At 40.1% G+C, this 13,578-nt stretch overlaps 1 protein-coding gene across 1 annotated transcript in view; it reads left to right on the forward strand.

Moving 5' to 3' along the window:
- HPSE2 (heparanase 2 (inactive)) overlaps nucleotides 1-13,578 on the forward strand; it is a 777,655-nt gene that overhangs the window by 525,283 nt on the left and 238,794 nt on the right. The window contains exon 6 of the mRNA XM_017944184.3: nucleotides 9,807-9,854. Within this exon, the coding sequence (XP_017799673.1) occupies nucleotides 9,807-9,854 (48 nt within the window). The remainder of the gene's footprint in view (nucleotides 1-9,806; nucleotides 9,855-13,578) is intronic.

The raw sequence follows: 13,578 nt of genomic DNA on the forward strand, positions 1-13,578 counted from the left end.
ATTGGAAATGTGACCAGGTATCAATTGTATGATGAACATATTTTAAACGACCAAAAGAAGGAACATAAGTTACATCTATTTGCCAAATGTGATTTTGTTGAGTGCCTCAAGGATTAATACCTGGACTTAAAAAAGGTGCAATAATAGGAGCACAAGATGGGCAGGCTTTGACAATAGCTCGGGCTTGACAGCATGTTATAGAAAATCGCCATTGTAATCCTAAACTATTAGTATGATGTAGTTGGTGCTCATCCTGAGCCCATTGGACACTTCCAATAAGTAAGGAATCAATCTGGTTATTCCCAAAAGTTAAAGGTCCTGGCAACGACGAATGGGAGCGAATATGAGTGATGAAAAGGGGGGCAGTGTGAGAAGTAAGAGCTATAAATAATAAAGAAAATAATTTTTGTAAAGGAGTTTGAGGAAATAATGGTAAAGAAGTTTGAGATATATGTTTAGTTACGTATACAGCGTATTGGGAATCACTAACTATATTACAAGGGGTTTGAGGCCAATCTTGTAGAACCATAAGAATGGCAAAAAGTTCTTCTTGTTGTACTGATTCAAATGGGTAGTGAGAAATTTTGAATTATCTGATGTCTAGTATCCAGCTTTTCCATTGCTGGAAGCATCAGTAAAAAAGGTAGGACCTTTAACCGGAGTGTAAGAGATAGAATTATATGGCAATAAAGAATATTGTTGCAGAAAAGCATATAATTTATTACTAGGATAATGCTGAGAAAAAGAACCAGAATACTCAGCGCAAGCCACTTGCCAACCCTCATGAGTTTCCAATAGAGATTCAATGTATTGATTAGATAATCAGGTAATAATTTTTATAGGGTCAGCACCAAGCAACTGATGAGCTCGATGTCATCCTTTAATTCAGCCAATTTATCAATATATGGGTGAATTTTTTTAATGGCTTTATTAGCCAAAAACAGCCACTCCAGAATATTATTATCTTGGTGTAAAACGGCCATTGCGAATGGGGAGTATGAAAAAGACACAACGAAAGTGGAAGATTGGGTGCAATATAATCAAGGTGAGCTTCACTAATTCTATTTTCTACAAATGACAATTTTTTTTTCTGCTACAGGGGATAATTGACGAGAACTATTTAAATCTGAATCTCCTTCCAAGGTAGCAAATAGATATTGCAGTTTGTAAGTAGGGATGCCTAAGATGGGGCGAAGCCAATTTATGTCTCCTAACAGTTTTTGAAAATCATTAAGGGTTAAAGTTGATCTCTTCGAATTTGAACATTTTGTGGCCGAATATGCTTTTCTGCTAAAAGGTATCCCAAATATTGAATGGGAAATTGAGTCTGTATTTTCTCAGAAGAAATATGTAAATTATATTGAGTTAATTGTTGTTGTAAGACCTGAAAAACTTGACCTTGTAGGACTTCGTCAGGAGTTGCTAATAGAATATCATCCATATAATGGTATATTAACACAGTAGGGAATTGACATCTAACAGGATTTAAGGCTCTATAAACAAACTCTTGACATAAGGTAGGACTATTAAGCATACCTTGAGGAAGAACTTTCCATTGATATCTTTGAGTAGGCTGTCCATTATTATATTCGGGAACAGTAAAGGCAAATTTTTCACAATCTTGGGGTTGTAACGGGATAGTAAAAAAGCAATCTTTAAGATCTATAACCATTAATTTCCAATTTTGTGGGATAAGAGCTGGATTAGGAAGCCCAGGTTGTAAAGTCCCCATAGGTTGAATACAAGCATTTACAGCTCTAAGATCAGTTAATAAGTGCCATTTTCCTTTTTTTTTTTTTAAATTTAATGACAAACACAGGGGAATTCCATGCAGAAGTACTTGGTTCAATATGCCCCTCGGCCAATTGTTCCTTAACTTAATTCTTTAAAGCCTTAAGTTTTTCTTTAGATAATGGCCACTGTTCCACCCAAACAGGAGTTATAGTTCTCCACTTCAATTGTAAAGTTTGAGGCTTGTGGACAGTGGCTAAGAGTTTAAAGGATTGTAGCCCATTTTGAACATCATAGTTTTGACAGTTGAAGAAATATGAGGAGTGCTTAAAAAGGCACCAAATTGTTGTAAAAGATCACAGCCCCAAAGGTTAATATTAATGGAAACAATATAAAAGAACACCTTTCCTTGTCCTTCAGATCCTACACAGCTCAGGGGCTCGACACTTTGGTAGACTATAGAAGCAGTACCTAGGCCGGATAGAGTAACCGATACTTGTTTCTTTTTCCAATGATCAGGCCATTGAGCCAAGCATATAATAGATACATCCGCTCCTGTGTCGACTAATCCCTCAAAAAGCATCCCATTAATTTGCAATGAACATAAAGGTTTTTGATCAGAAACTAAAGTTTCCCAGAAAACAGTTTTCCCAGTACTACCGAAACCTCCTTAACGAGACACATCTCTAGATGGGAAAGGAAAAAAAGGCAATAAAAGCAATTGTGCAATACGTTCCCCTGCTTCTAGGCACTTAAATTGTGAGACTTGTACCATAATAAGGTATTGTGGTAGGCCTGCATTGTAATTGTTGGGGCCCCAAGCCTGCGGGCCCCGGTTCCCGTTTCCCGGGGGGGTGACAATAAATTTCTACTCTTATCAGTTTTTGAACGACATTCATTTGTCCAATGTCGACTTTTTCCACATCGTTTGCACTCCCCAGAAGGTAACTTTGTCTCTTTAGTAGTCGGGAAGCCCACTTTTTTTGGGCATTCTTTCTTAAAATGACCGGGTTTCCCGCATTGAAAACATACACCTTGTTTAGAATTACTCTTTAAGGCCTTAGAAAGTGCTCCAGCGAACAATTGAGCATTGTAAATAGCTCCTCCAACACCTGCACAAGCCCGAATATACTCATCTAAATTAGCTCCACTGGCCTTTAAAGATCTTAATAATTTTTGTTGCAGCTTTCATTTCTTTCAAAAATTTAAATTGTAGGGCTGTAAAAGTCACATTCTGGCCACCGTTTGGGAACTGAGCATTGGGGCCGAAAGCAGCCCGTGTTATTGGGAATAGATTTAATTCCTCGAAATCATCCTTTTCCTTCGATTCCTTCTTTTCTCCTACAGGAGGAAAAGGCACAGAGAAAACCTGACCTGACATAGGCAAAGAGGTTGGAGGTGGAGGCAAAGGGAAATCTTTTTCCAAAGGAGCAGAAGGGAAGGTAACAGGGAAGGCTCGTGGTGGAGAGATAGGAGAAACAGGAGCAGCGGTACCTTGCAATTTTAACAACTGTTGTAACATCTCTAAATTACACTGCAAATCAGAATTTCCTTCAGATGAAGGAGGCATTAGCTCTTCTTCCAATTCCTTGTCCTCAGCAACCAGGGCGTAAATATGTTTCTCTCTAGGATCATTCCTCTCTAAAGCTTCAGATGCCTTACCTCCTGTGGCAGTATCGCCATGCTCTGAGTCAGTTTCAAGTAACTCTAATGCCTGAGTAATGGAACTACACAAAGTCCACAAAGTCAGAGGCATCATTTGCCCTCGCTGATGAGCTTGTCGCAGGACTTTAACCACTTGTAACTATTCCTTTCAATGTAACTGCACTTTGGTTTGATATTGAAGCCAATAACAATGTTGTTCAACAGGGGCAAACAATCGCTTCAAAGTCTTTTCTTTTACTTCTCCTCCTATAGACATCAGTCCCTGGAGTAACTGCAAATATTCAGAGGCCAGAGAGGTGGAATTCCCCATAATTTTCCCGTGGGTCCCCCTTTCTTTATTTACCTGCCCGGGGTGTTCTGCCTCCGGTTCCTTGCTCTCGTGGAGCCACGGACCCTGCTCGCTGTGCCAGATGTTGGGGTCCGCGTGTTTCCTAAGCAAAGGAATGAACACACAAGACAACACAGGACGAGACAAACATGGCGGCTGCCCCGAACGACACACTCTGCTTTATTTTATACAGTCGTTTGTGGCATGTTGCCAAGTCACAAGACACATTGTTGTTTTTCTGACCGTTCCCTGATTTTCTGGAGTTTCGAGATGTTTACACATAAATCAGCCCCCAGGGCCTGCTGTTTGCAGCTGGCTCCTTTGTCCTCCCTGTTTGCAGGGAAGGAATGCCCTGCTTTGTTTGCAAGAGCAGGACTTATCAGGAACGTCTCCTTTGCGAGCACATAGTCCTCTACAACTCAGGAGTCATTCAGGAGCAGGTTGTTCAAATTCCATGTGGTTCTGTGATTTCTGAGTGAGTTTCTTAATCCTGAGTTCTAATTTGATTGCACTGTGGTTTTCCATTCTTTTGCATTTGCTGAGGAGTGTTTTACTTCCAATTGTGTGGTTGATTTTAGAATAAGTGCCATGTGGTTGACTTGGGGTGGAGAGTTCTGTAGATGTCTATTAGGTCCACTTGATCCAGAGCTGAGTTTAAGTCCTGAATATCCTTGTTAATTTTCTGTCTCGTTCATCTGTCTAATATTGACAGTGGGGTGTTAAAGTCTCCCACTATTATTGTGTGGGAGTCTAAGTCTCTTTATAGGTCTCTAAGAATTTGTATTATGAATCTGGGTCCTCCTGTGTTGAGTGCATTTATATTTAGGATAGTTAGCTCTTCTTATTGAATTGATTCCTTTACCATTATGTACTGCCCTTCTGTCTTTTTTGATCTCTGTTGGTTTAAAGTCTGTTTTGTCAGAGACTAGAATTGCAACCCCTGCTTTTTTTTGCTATCCATTTGCTTGGTAAATATTCCTCCATCCCTTTATTTTGAGCCTATGTGTGTCTTTGCACATGAAATGAGCCTCCTGAATACAGCACACTGATGGGTCTTGACTCTTTATCCAGTTTACCAGTCTGTGTCTTTTATCAGGGCATTTAGCCCATTTACATTTAAGGTTAATATTGTTATGTGTAAATTGCATCCTGCCATCATGATGCTATCTGGTTATTTTGCACCCTTGTTGATGCAGTTTCTTCATAGTGTCATTGGTCTTTATATATTGGTTTGTTTTTGCAGTGACTGGTACTGGTTTTTTCCTTTACATATTTAGTGCTTCATTTAGGAGCTCTTGGAAGGCAGGCTGGTGATGACAAAATCTCTCAGCATTTGCTTGTCTGGAAATGATTTTATTTCTCCTTCATTTATGAAGCTTAGTTTGACTGGATTTGAAATTCTGGGTTTAAAACTATTTTCTTTAGGAATGTTGAATATTGACCCCCACTCTCTTCTGGCTTGTAGGGTTTTTGCTGAGAGGTCCACTCTTAGTCTGATTGTAGTCCCTTTGTAGGTGACCTGGCCTTTCTCTCTGGCTGCCCTTAACATTTTTTCCTCATTTTGACCTTGGGGAATCTGATGATTATGTGTCTTGGGGTTGATCTTCTCGTAGATTATCTTAGTGGAGTTCTCTGTATTTTCTGAATTCGAATGTTGGCCTGTCTTGCTAGGTTGGGGAAGTTTTCCTGGATGATATCCTGAAGTGTGTTTTCCAACTTGGTTTCGTTTTCCCCATCTCTTTCAGGTACTTCAATCAGTTATGTGTTCGGTCTTTTTACATAGTCCCATATTTCCCAGAGGTTTTGTTCATTCCTTTTCATTCTTTTTTTCTCCAATCTTGTCTGCATGCCTTTTTCAGCAAGATGGTCTTCAAACTCTGATATCCTTTCTTCTACTTGGTTAATGTGGCTATTGATGCTTGTGTATGCTTCACAACGTTCTCATGCTGTGTTTTTCAGCTCCTTCAAGTTATTTATGTTCCTCTCTAAACTGCTTATTGTAGTTAGCAGCTCCTGTACCCTTTAATTAAGATTCTTAGCTTCTTTGCACTGGATTAGAACATGCTCCTTGAGCTCAGCAGAGTTTGTTATTATCCACCTTCTGAAGCCTACTTCTGTCAATTCATCCATCTCATCCTCTGTCCAGTTCTGTGCCCATTTAGAGGAGAAGAGGCACTCTGGCCTTTTCGGTTTTCAGTGTTTTTTTTTTTTCGCTGGTTCTTTCTCATCTTCATGAGTTTGTCTACTATCGATCTTTGATGGGGTTTTTGTAGGGACTTTTTTTTTTTTTTACCTAAATATTTCACAAAATCTTTAATTATTATTTGTTACTTTTAAAAAATTGAAATTCTTTGTCAACTAATATATGAGTTTTTTATTATTATTATTATACTTTAAGTTCTAGAGTACATGTGGATAATGTGCAGGTTTATTACATATGTATACCTGTGCCATGTTGGCGTGCTGCACCCATCAACTTGTCAGCACCCATCAACTCGTCATTTACATCAGGTATACATTTTTTTTGTTGTTGATGCTATTGTTTTTGCTTTCTGTTTGTTTTTCTTGCAGTGGTCAGGTCCCTCTTCTGTAGGGCCACTGCGGTTCACTGGGGGTTCAGTTCAGGCCCTATTCATCTGGTTCACTCCCATGCCTGGAGATGTCACTTGAGGAAGCTGGAGAACAGCAAAGATGGGTGCCTGCTTCTTCCTCTGGGATCTCTGACCTCAAGGGGCACTGACCTGATGCCAATAGAAACACTCCTCTATAGGGTGTCTGACAACCCTGTTGGAGGGTCTCACCCCAGTGGGTGGCAGGGAGAGCACAACCTGTTTAATGAAGCACTTTGACTGAGGGGATGTGCTTCACTTGGGTGAAACCCACTTGTCTGGGCTGCCTGGATTCCCCAAACTAGCAGGAGGAAAGACTAAGTCTGCTGGTCTGCAGAGACTGTGGCCACCCCTCTTGCTAGGGACTCAGGCCCGGGGAGATCAGAGTTCTGTCCCTGACTCCCTGGCTAAAGTTGTTGGAGTTCCTGCAGAGAGGCCCCACACAGTGAGGAGGGATGAGTCAAGGTCAGGCCTGAAGAGGCACTCCGTCAGCAGTCTGCCACAGCCCCTGTGTTGGGCTGCGGTGGATACCTCTTGAGACTAAGCCGTCCATCATCCCTGGCTCCAGCAGGGGAAAAGCACAGCCTGGAGCTATAGAGATGGCTGCTGCCCTTCCCCAACCCTGGGAGCTTAGTGTGTTAGGCAGCTATGGGTCCCAGAATTGGCTGTCACCCCTCCCCTAAGGAGCTCAAACAGCTTAGACAGCAGGGAGCCACAGCTGTGGTGCTGGTCACCCCTCCTCCTGGGAGCTCAGCAGGCTTAAGCAGATACTAGCTTAGTGGCTGTTGAGAATCTATGCAGCTCCATGGTTGGGACCCTCGCCCCAGTAGTGTGGACTCATAAGTGGGATCGTCCAATCCATGGGTTACACAGTTCCATGAAAAAAGCACGTTTTCCCAGGCTGGGTAGCACACTCACTGACTGCCTTTCCTGGCTCAGGATGGGGGCTCCCCTGCCCTGTGTGGCTCTCAAGTGGGCTACAGCACCACACTGCTCTTCCTTCCTCTCTGTGGGTCACGCCAACTGCCTAGTCAGTTCTGATGACAGAACCTGAATACCTTGGTTGCTGGTGCAGGATTGGCTCGCTGTTATCGTTTTTTTGTTGTTGTTTTTTTTTTTTTTTTTTTTTTTTTTTTGATGGGAGCCTCTGATCACCTTTGCTTTTAGTTGGCTATCTTGGCCCCATCCCTATATAAAATATTTCTATTTCAGAGATTTTAGAAATTATTTTGGAGGAGTAAATTCCACGTAAACTCTTGTTTTTACATTTCTTTCTTTGAAATGACACTTGTGTCTAAGATTATCTAGGTTTTTTAATTTTTTGAATATCTGAGAAGGAGGTACAAAATTTCATCTCTTCCTCTTCATTCTTGGGCCATCCTACTTCTAAGATTATTATCAGATCTTCCCTGCTTAGAGCAGCATAGATGGCAGGGATAATATTTTGAATATTAATCTGTTTTCTTTCTCCTTGTATTTTTCCATTTTCCTTCTATCCATTCAAGAGCTGGTCGTGTGCCTGTTGACAGGGTAGCGCATGACAGGAGGAAAGGCAAATACTGCACAAATCTTTCTGGCTTTTGAATTCCAGAAGAGGAATTTTAGAGGCATAGGTTCAGAAATAGTGAAGAGAGTAGAGCTACTCTCCCAAACTCAAAAGAGATTGTCCTGGGCTGGGGAAAGGAGATGAGGTAAAGAGAAAGAGAAATCCGTTGGCTTCAAAAGCAGAGGATATCTGTGCCATGCTTCCCAATGACTGCTGCTAGGAGAGTTGGCATGACTCCATCAAAAATTGGCTATTTGGAGTGTTAGGAGATGTACTTCTGTAGCCAGTAGGGAAGCTGGTAATCTCTATAATGGAATTGACAATATCTGCCTTACCAAGCAGGCATTTTTAAGAATTATAAGAAATAACATGTGAATGGCTGGCACTCAGTAGGTACTCAATAAATGTTACATTACCTCCAGCCCACATTGACATTTTGGCCCTGCTCATCAAACCAGTTCTATTCCTTGATCATTCCCATGTGCCATTTTCTACTTTCTTGCTTGAGGACTGCTGAATGGTACTGGAGAAAGAAAGGCAAAACCATTCAGACAAAGGCTAAGCCATGGCTTCTGTGGCCTCCTCCTCATCCTCCATCCTTGTCCTCCTTCTCCTCATCCTCTTCCTTCTCTTTTTCTTCCCCCCTTTTCACACTCATTGTGTCCTTCCCCTTCTTCTTTTACTCTCCTTTTATAAACTTCACTTTAATGCTAACCAACAGTCGTGGCATCCAGCCCTATGTTTCTGTTATGTACTCCTCTAGAGAGTCTCAATTCTCCTCTGCTCTCACAGCAAATCAGAGCCTCTGTTTAGGCCACACACAGCAACCCACAGAGCATGAGCAACATGCATCTGCCTTGCAATGTTATGCTAGGGTAAAGTAGAGATAGGGCCTTCTAGACAAAACACCATCTTTCTCCCTGGAGGAAGAATTCTTCAGTTAAGAAGTACTATTAAAGATTGCTTCTCCCTCTGAAGAAAAGTTCCCCACCAGGGTCTCCAAATAAAAGAAATATCTTAAAGAGCTGAGATATTCCTTTTGGTAACTACAAGTTGACTCCCTCAACTCGTGGTTATAACCATGATAGCACATGGCCTGAGAACATGTGGATAGGGAGAAGGAGGTAGGTAGATAATTGAGTTATTCACAGACATGCAATTTATGAGAGACCTTGTGTCATCTTTGGGCCCCCAGATGCATCTTCATGTTCTATTGATTTTCCTGGAACCTCCAGAAACACAGAAGGTGGGGAACTGCTAGCAAGGCTTTGATGTGTGCTTAACTGCACGGAACCAAGTCTGGTTTACCTTTTGAGCTGAGCATGATTATCAGATAATACTCAGTTCACTACTTAGCTGCTCCAAAAGTAGATAGATTTCTCTTTGTGGTGCTCAACTTTCTACACTTAGACAGGTGTGGCAGCCCCTCATTGGGGCATATTTGATGGTGCTTTTTACTTGTATAAATAATTGGGTTTTCTCATGCTCGTTCTAGGAAAGCCTGAAGTTTTTCAAAGGCATCTTTTGTGCTGTTATCCTTGGGAAATATTACTGTTTGTTTCCTATCAGAGATTGGAGTCCTTAGAGAATAGGAAATGGGATAGACAAGTTTTGGTTATGAGGAAATTGATGTGGGAGCCATCAGGCATGGGCTTGGGAAGACAGATGTAGATAGAATGCCTTATTGGGATTTTGATTTCCAGATGGTGAGGGATGTGTGGGGAGCTGGAAGTATGGTTACTTTCACTTTCTGTATAGTTCGACCTCCGATAGCTGTGTCTAGGCCATGACTGTGGCTGTGGAGGATCCTCCCAGAAAGCATACCTGCTTAGGGATTGGTCTAATCTGTCTCAGTTCATTTCCTTTTGATTTGGGGGATGTGGTTTGATCTACGTTGTAATATCTTTTTTCTTTCTATTCCTTACAGATTCATGAAGGTGGCAGGAAGTACAGTAGATGCAGTTACCTGGCAACAGTAGGTATTCACCATTTTTGCTCTTACTTATTATCAGCTGCTGTGAAATGAAAGATAATTAGTTGTCACCAAGTTCATAACTGACATTCAATAAGCTATCCTTCATCCTCCAGGAAAAAATTTAAATGTAACTCCAAAGTTGTTTTTATGGCACATGTTGTCTCGTAGTACTATAATTTTGTTTGGTTGTTTTCAGAAAAATTTGAGAAAACAACTGACGCATTTTGGAGATTTCAGCTATTATGTACCGTTTTAAAATAATCTGTTATCAGTGAATACGTAATGGGGATCTGGGCATGCCACTGTTTTCCCATAGGCTTTTCCTTTGGGAATAAATTTCCTTGTATAAGACAGGAAATAATTTTAATTGCTCAATATATAATGGGGAAATAGAAACACTTTGTTATTAATGTCAGTGGTCTTAATTATTGCCAAGTGAGTCTCTAAAATGAAGCAGCTTTAAAAAAAAAAAAAAAAAATATCAAGATGAAGCAGCTTCAAGAAAGGGAATGAACTCCAACACTGCAGGAAGAATCTTACAATGGAAAAGACCTGTTACCGCAGGATAATGAAAAATACAGTTATCTGATAAATAAATTTAAATATTCTATAAGTTCCCTTAGAGCATTTGTACCAGAAGGTCCAACCCTTAACAGTCAATGTCTCACTAATTGTATACTGGAATCCTGTTCTTCTTTTCTCTGAGAAATCTATTTCACAGTATCCTCCAAATCATCTCTTGTCTAATGTGGTGCTCTCAACTCAGACTGTGCTTTTACTCTGGGCCCACATAGGCCTTGGCCTCTTTCTCAGTTACTCTAACCCTTCCTGCCTAGCATGTGTTCTCCTTTTGTCTATCCTCTGTTTGAAGTGGGTCACACTGTCCCCTGTGGATTCATTACAGATGTGAAAGAAAACGAAGTGGATTAAATCTTTATTAAAGATTGCTTCTCTCTCTGAAGAAAAGTTCCCCACCTAAAGTGTTTTTGTTTGCTGGCAATCAATAACTTCAATCATAATGGGAAATATTTTAGTCTACATTTATACTCTTAATTTCTCTAAAAAACAAGTTCCAAATGTTTTCAGAAACTCTTATTCTTCTTGTTTGTTTTTGTGAGTCATGGATTGAGTAAGCCTGAGGATCATGTCATTCCCTTGCTTGAAAACCCACAGTGTCTCTCCTTTGCACTTGGACCAAAAGCCAAACTCTCCACACTGGCCTTTTGTGTTTGGCCTCTGCTACTTTCTGATTTCATGTGGTGCCACTCTGCCCTTATTCTGTCCCAGCTCACCAGTGGTCTTTCAATTCTTTCAGGTCCATGTGCGTATCTGCCTCTGGGTCTCTGTATATGCTAGTCCTTCTGCCTGAAATGCTGTTCTCCATACTCTTCGTGTGACCAGCTCCTTTTCATCTTTTAAGTCTCACCTTACATGTCATTTCCTAGAGAGGCCTTCCCTGATGATCCTATCCAAAACAGGCCTCCCATTTCATTCTTTTTCTTAGCTCTTTTTTAATAGCACTTATGATAACTTAAAATTGCTTTTTTCCTTATGACTTGTCTTTGTAATTTATTTGTTTTTCTCTTCTACCATAATGGCACTTATTCAATTACCAAGTACTTATTTAGACAATAGTTTATTAGTCATTTACTCTGGGGAAAAAATAACAATGGCAACAACAACAACAATAAAAATAACAAGGTGCCAGGAACTGTTCTTAAACTTTGTATGCCTTATTATATCTGATCCTCACAACAACCAAATGAGTTAGGGACTATTTTTATCTCTATTTTACTATAACTTAGATGAAATTGTAGAAAATCCAAAGATTACACAGAAAGTGGAAAATGTTGGACTTAAAGTTGTATCTGTCTCACTCTAAGGGTTATTGTCTTAACTACTACTGCTTTGATAACAAGATAATGTCCCTTTACTGAAATTCTGTCCAGTGTCCTCACCAAAAAGGCTATCTGGATAATGTAGCATAAAGGCTGAATCTTGAAGAATTTATAGGATTTGTGGAGAAAGATAATGATATCAGCATAAGAAAATTATTGGCTAAGAATGTATGGCTTTAATTATTATTGCTGACAGGAAGGGATAAGAGAAAGCTTTTATTTTCTATTCAAGTACTCTTCCTGACACAAATGGAATGAAGTGAGCACAGTATTATTTTTATGATGCAAAAATACATTTTTAATAAATACATTTTATTTATTGACTACCTAAAAAATACACACACACACACACACACACACATATATATATGGGCCATGTCTCCAAATAAATATCACTGTTTGCAACTACTCCAAAAATACCCTCAAAAGCAAGCAGGGGATTGTATTTCTTTTGGCTCCAGGATCAGCATTCATTAGAGGACAAATAGCACCTGGAATCTACAATTTATCCTTTCCAGCCATAGTTTTCAGTCAAGACTTGGAAAAGTCATGGAAGAATCCCAGGCAATTCTGGCCAGGAGGACTTCATGAAAATTAAAGCCAAATGCCATGTTTCTTCAATTATGAGAAATACTTAGGTGAAGATGTCCTAATAATGTAAAGAAATCAAGAGACATTGTTAGAAAAAAAAGGATGGGGGAGACTAACATAGAATTTGTCATTTGTCACTATATATAGATGGCCAGAAGAATCAATTCAGTATTGGGATGTTGAGCTTGGAACTTGAACAGCCCAAATTCTGAGTCTGAAGTCATGAATAAACAGATGTCTGTAGTTTGACTATTTTGATTTGGAAGCATATTACTGGGTTTACTATATTTTGAGGACCAAAATATATGACTTAATAATTGGTCCTGCCCACCAACCCATTTAGAAAACCCAGAAAAAGTTATTAAGATGAAAGTATAATTACAAGTATAGTGGAGTAGCTTGTATCGTAACAACCCTTATATAGAGAGCAATGATAAAATATAAAGTATTAAAGTAAAAATGCTGGAATATGACCAAAAAAGGCAGAAACCAAAGGAAGGTATTCAACCTTTAAAAGAAGTGAAGAGTACTACATGAGATCTACTCTCACTTGACTTTTCACTGTAGTTGTTGTTGTTGTTGTTGTTATTATTATTATTATTATTATTATTATTATTGTTGAGATGGAGTCTTGCTTGGTTGCCCAGGCTGGAGTGCAATGGCACAATCTCGGCTCACTGCAAGCTCCGCCTCCTAGGTTCACACCATTTTCCTGCCTCAGCCTTCTGAGTAGCTGGGACTACAGGAGCTCACCACCACACCAGGCTAATTTTTTGTATTTGTAGTAGAGACGGGGTTTCACCGTGTTCGCCAGGATGGTCTTGATCTCCTGACCTCGTGATCCACCTGCCTCGGCCTCCCAAAGTGCTGGGATTACAGGCGTGAGCCACCATGCCAGCCTTCACTGTAGTTATTTAACAATTCATGCATCAGGAGGTAACTAGAACTCAAACAGAAATGCATGCTCATATTGGCTTGAAGTGTCAAGGAGAAGGAGTCAGAGGCTGGAAATTGAGGGTGGAAATCTCAAAAAGAAGAAACTTCGACGTAAAAATACAAAATATGCATATAAACTTCTCTCAAATCTTTGATCCCTGAAATGTATATATTCATGAGACATTCCAAGGAACCTAGTGGAAAGAAACAGCTGGAAGTCTCAAAAAGTTGAACAGAGATTTCAGCTGCCGTTTGTCACATGAGAGACAGAGGTTGGAATTTGAATGTCACAAATTTAG

The sequence above is a fragment of the Papio anubis genome, chromosome 11 (assembly GCF_008728515.1).
Source record: "Papio anubis isolate 15944 chromosome 11, Panubis1.0, whole genome shotgun sequence".
NCBI lineage: Eukaryota > Metazoa > Chordata > Mammalia > Primates > Cercopithecidae > Papio > Papio anubis.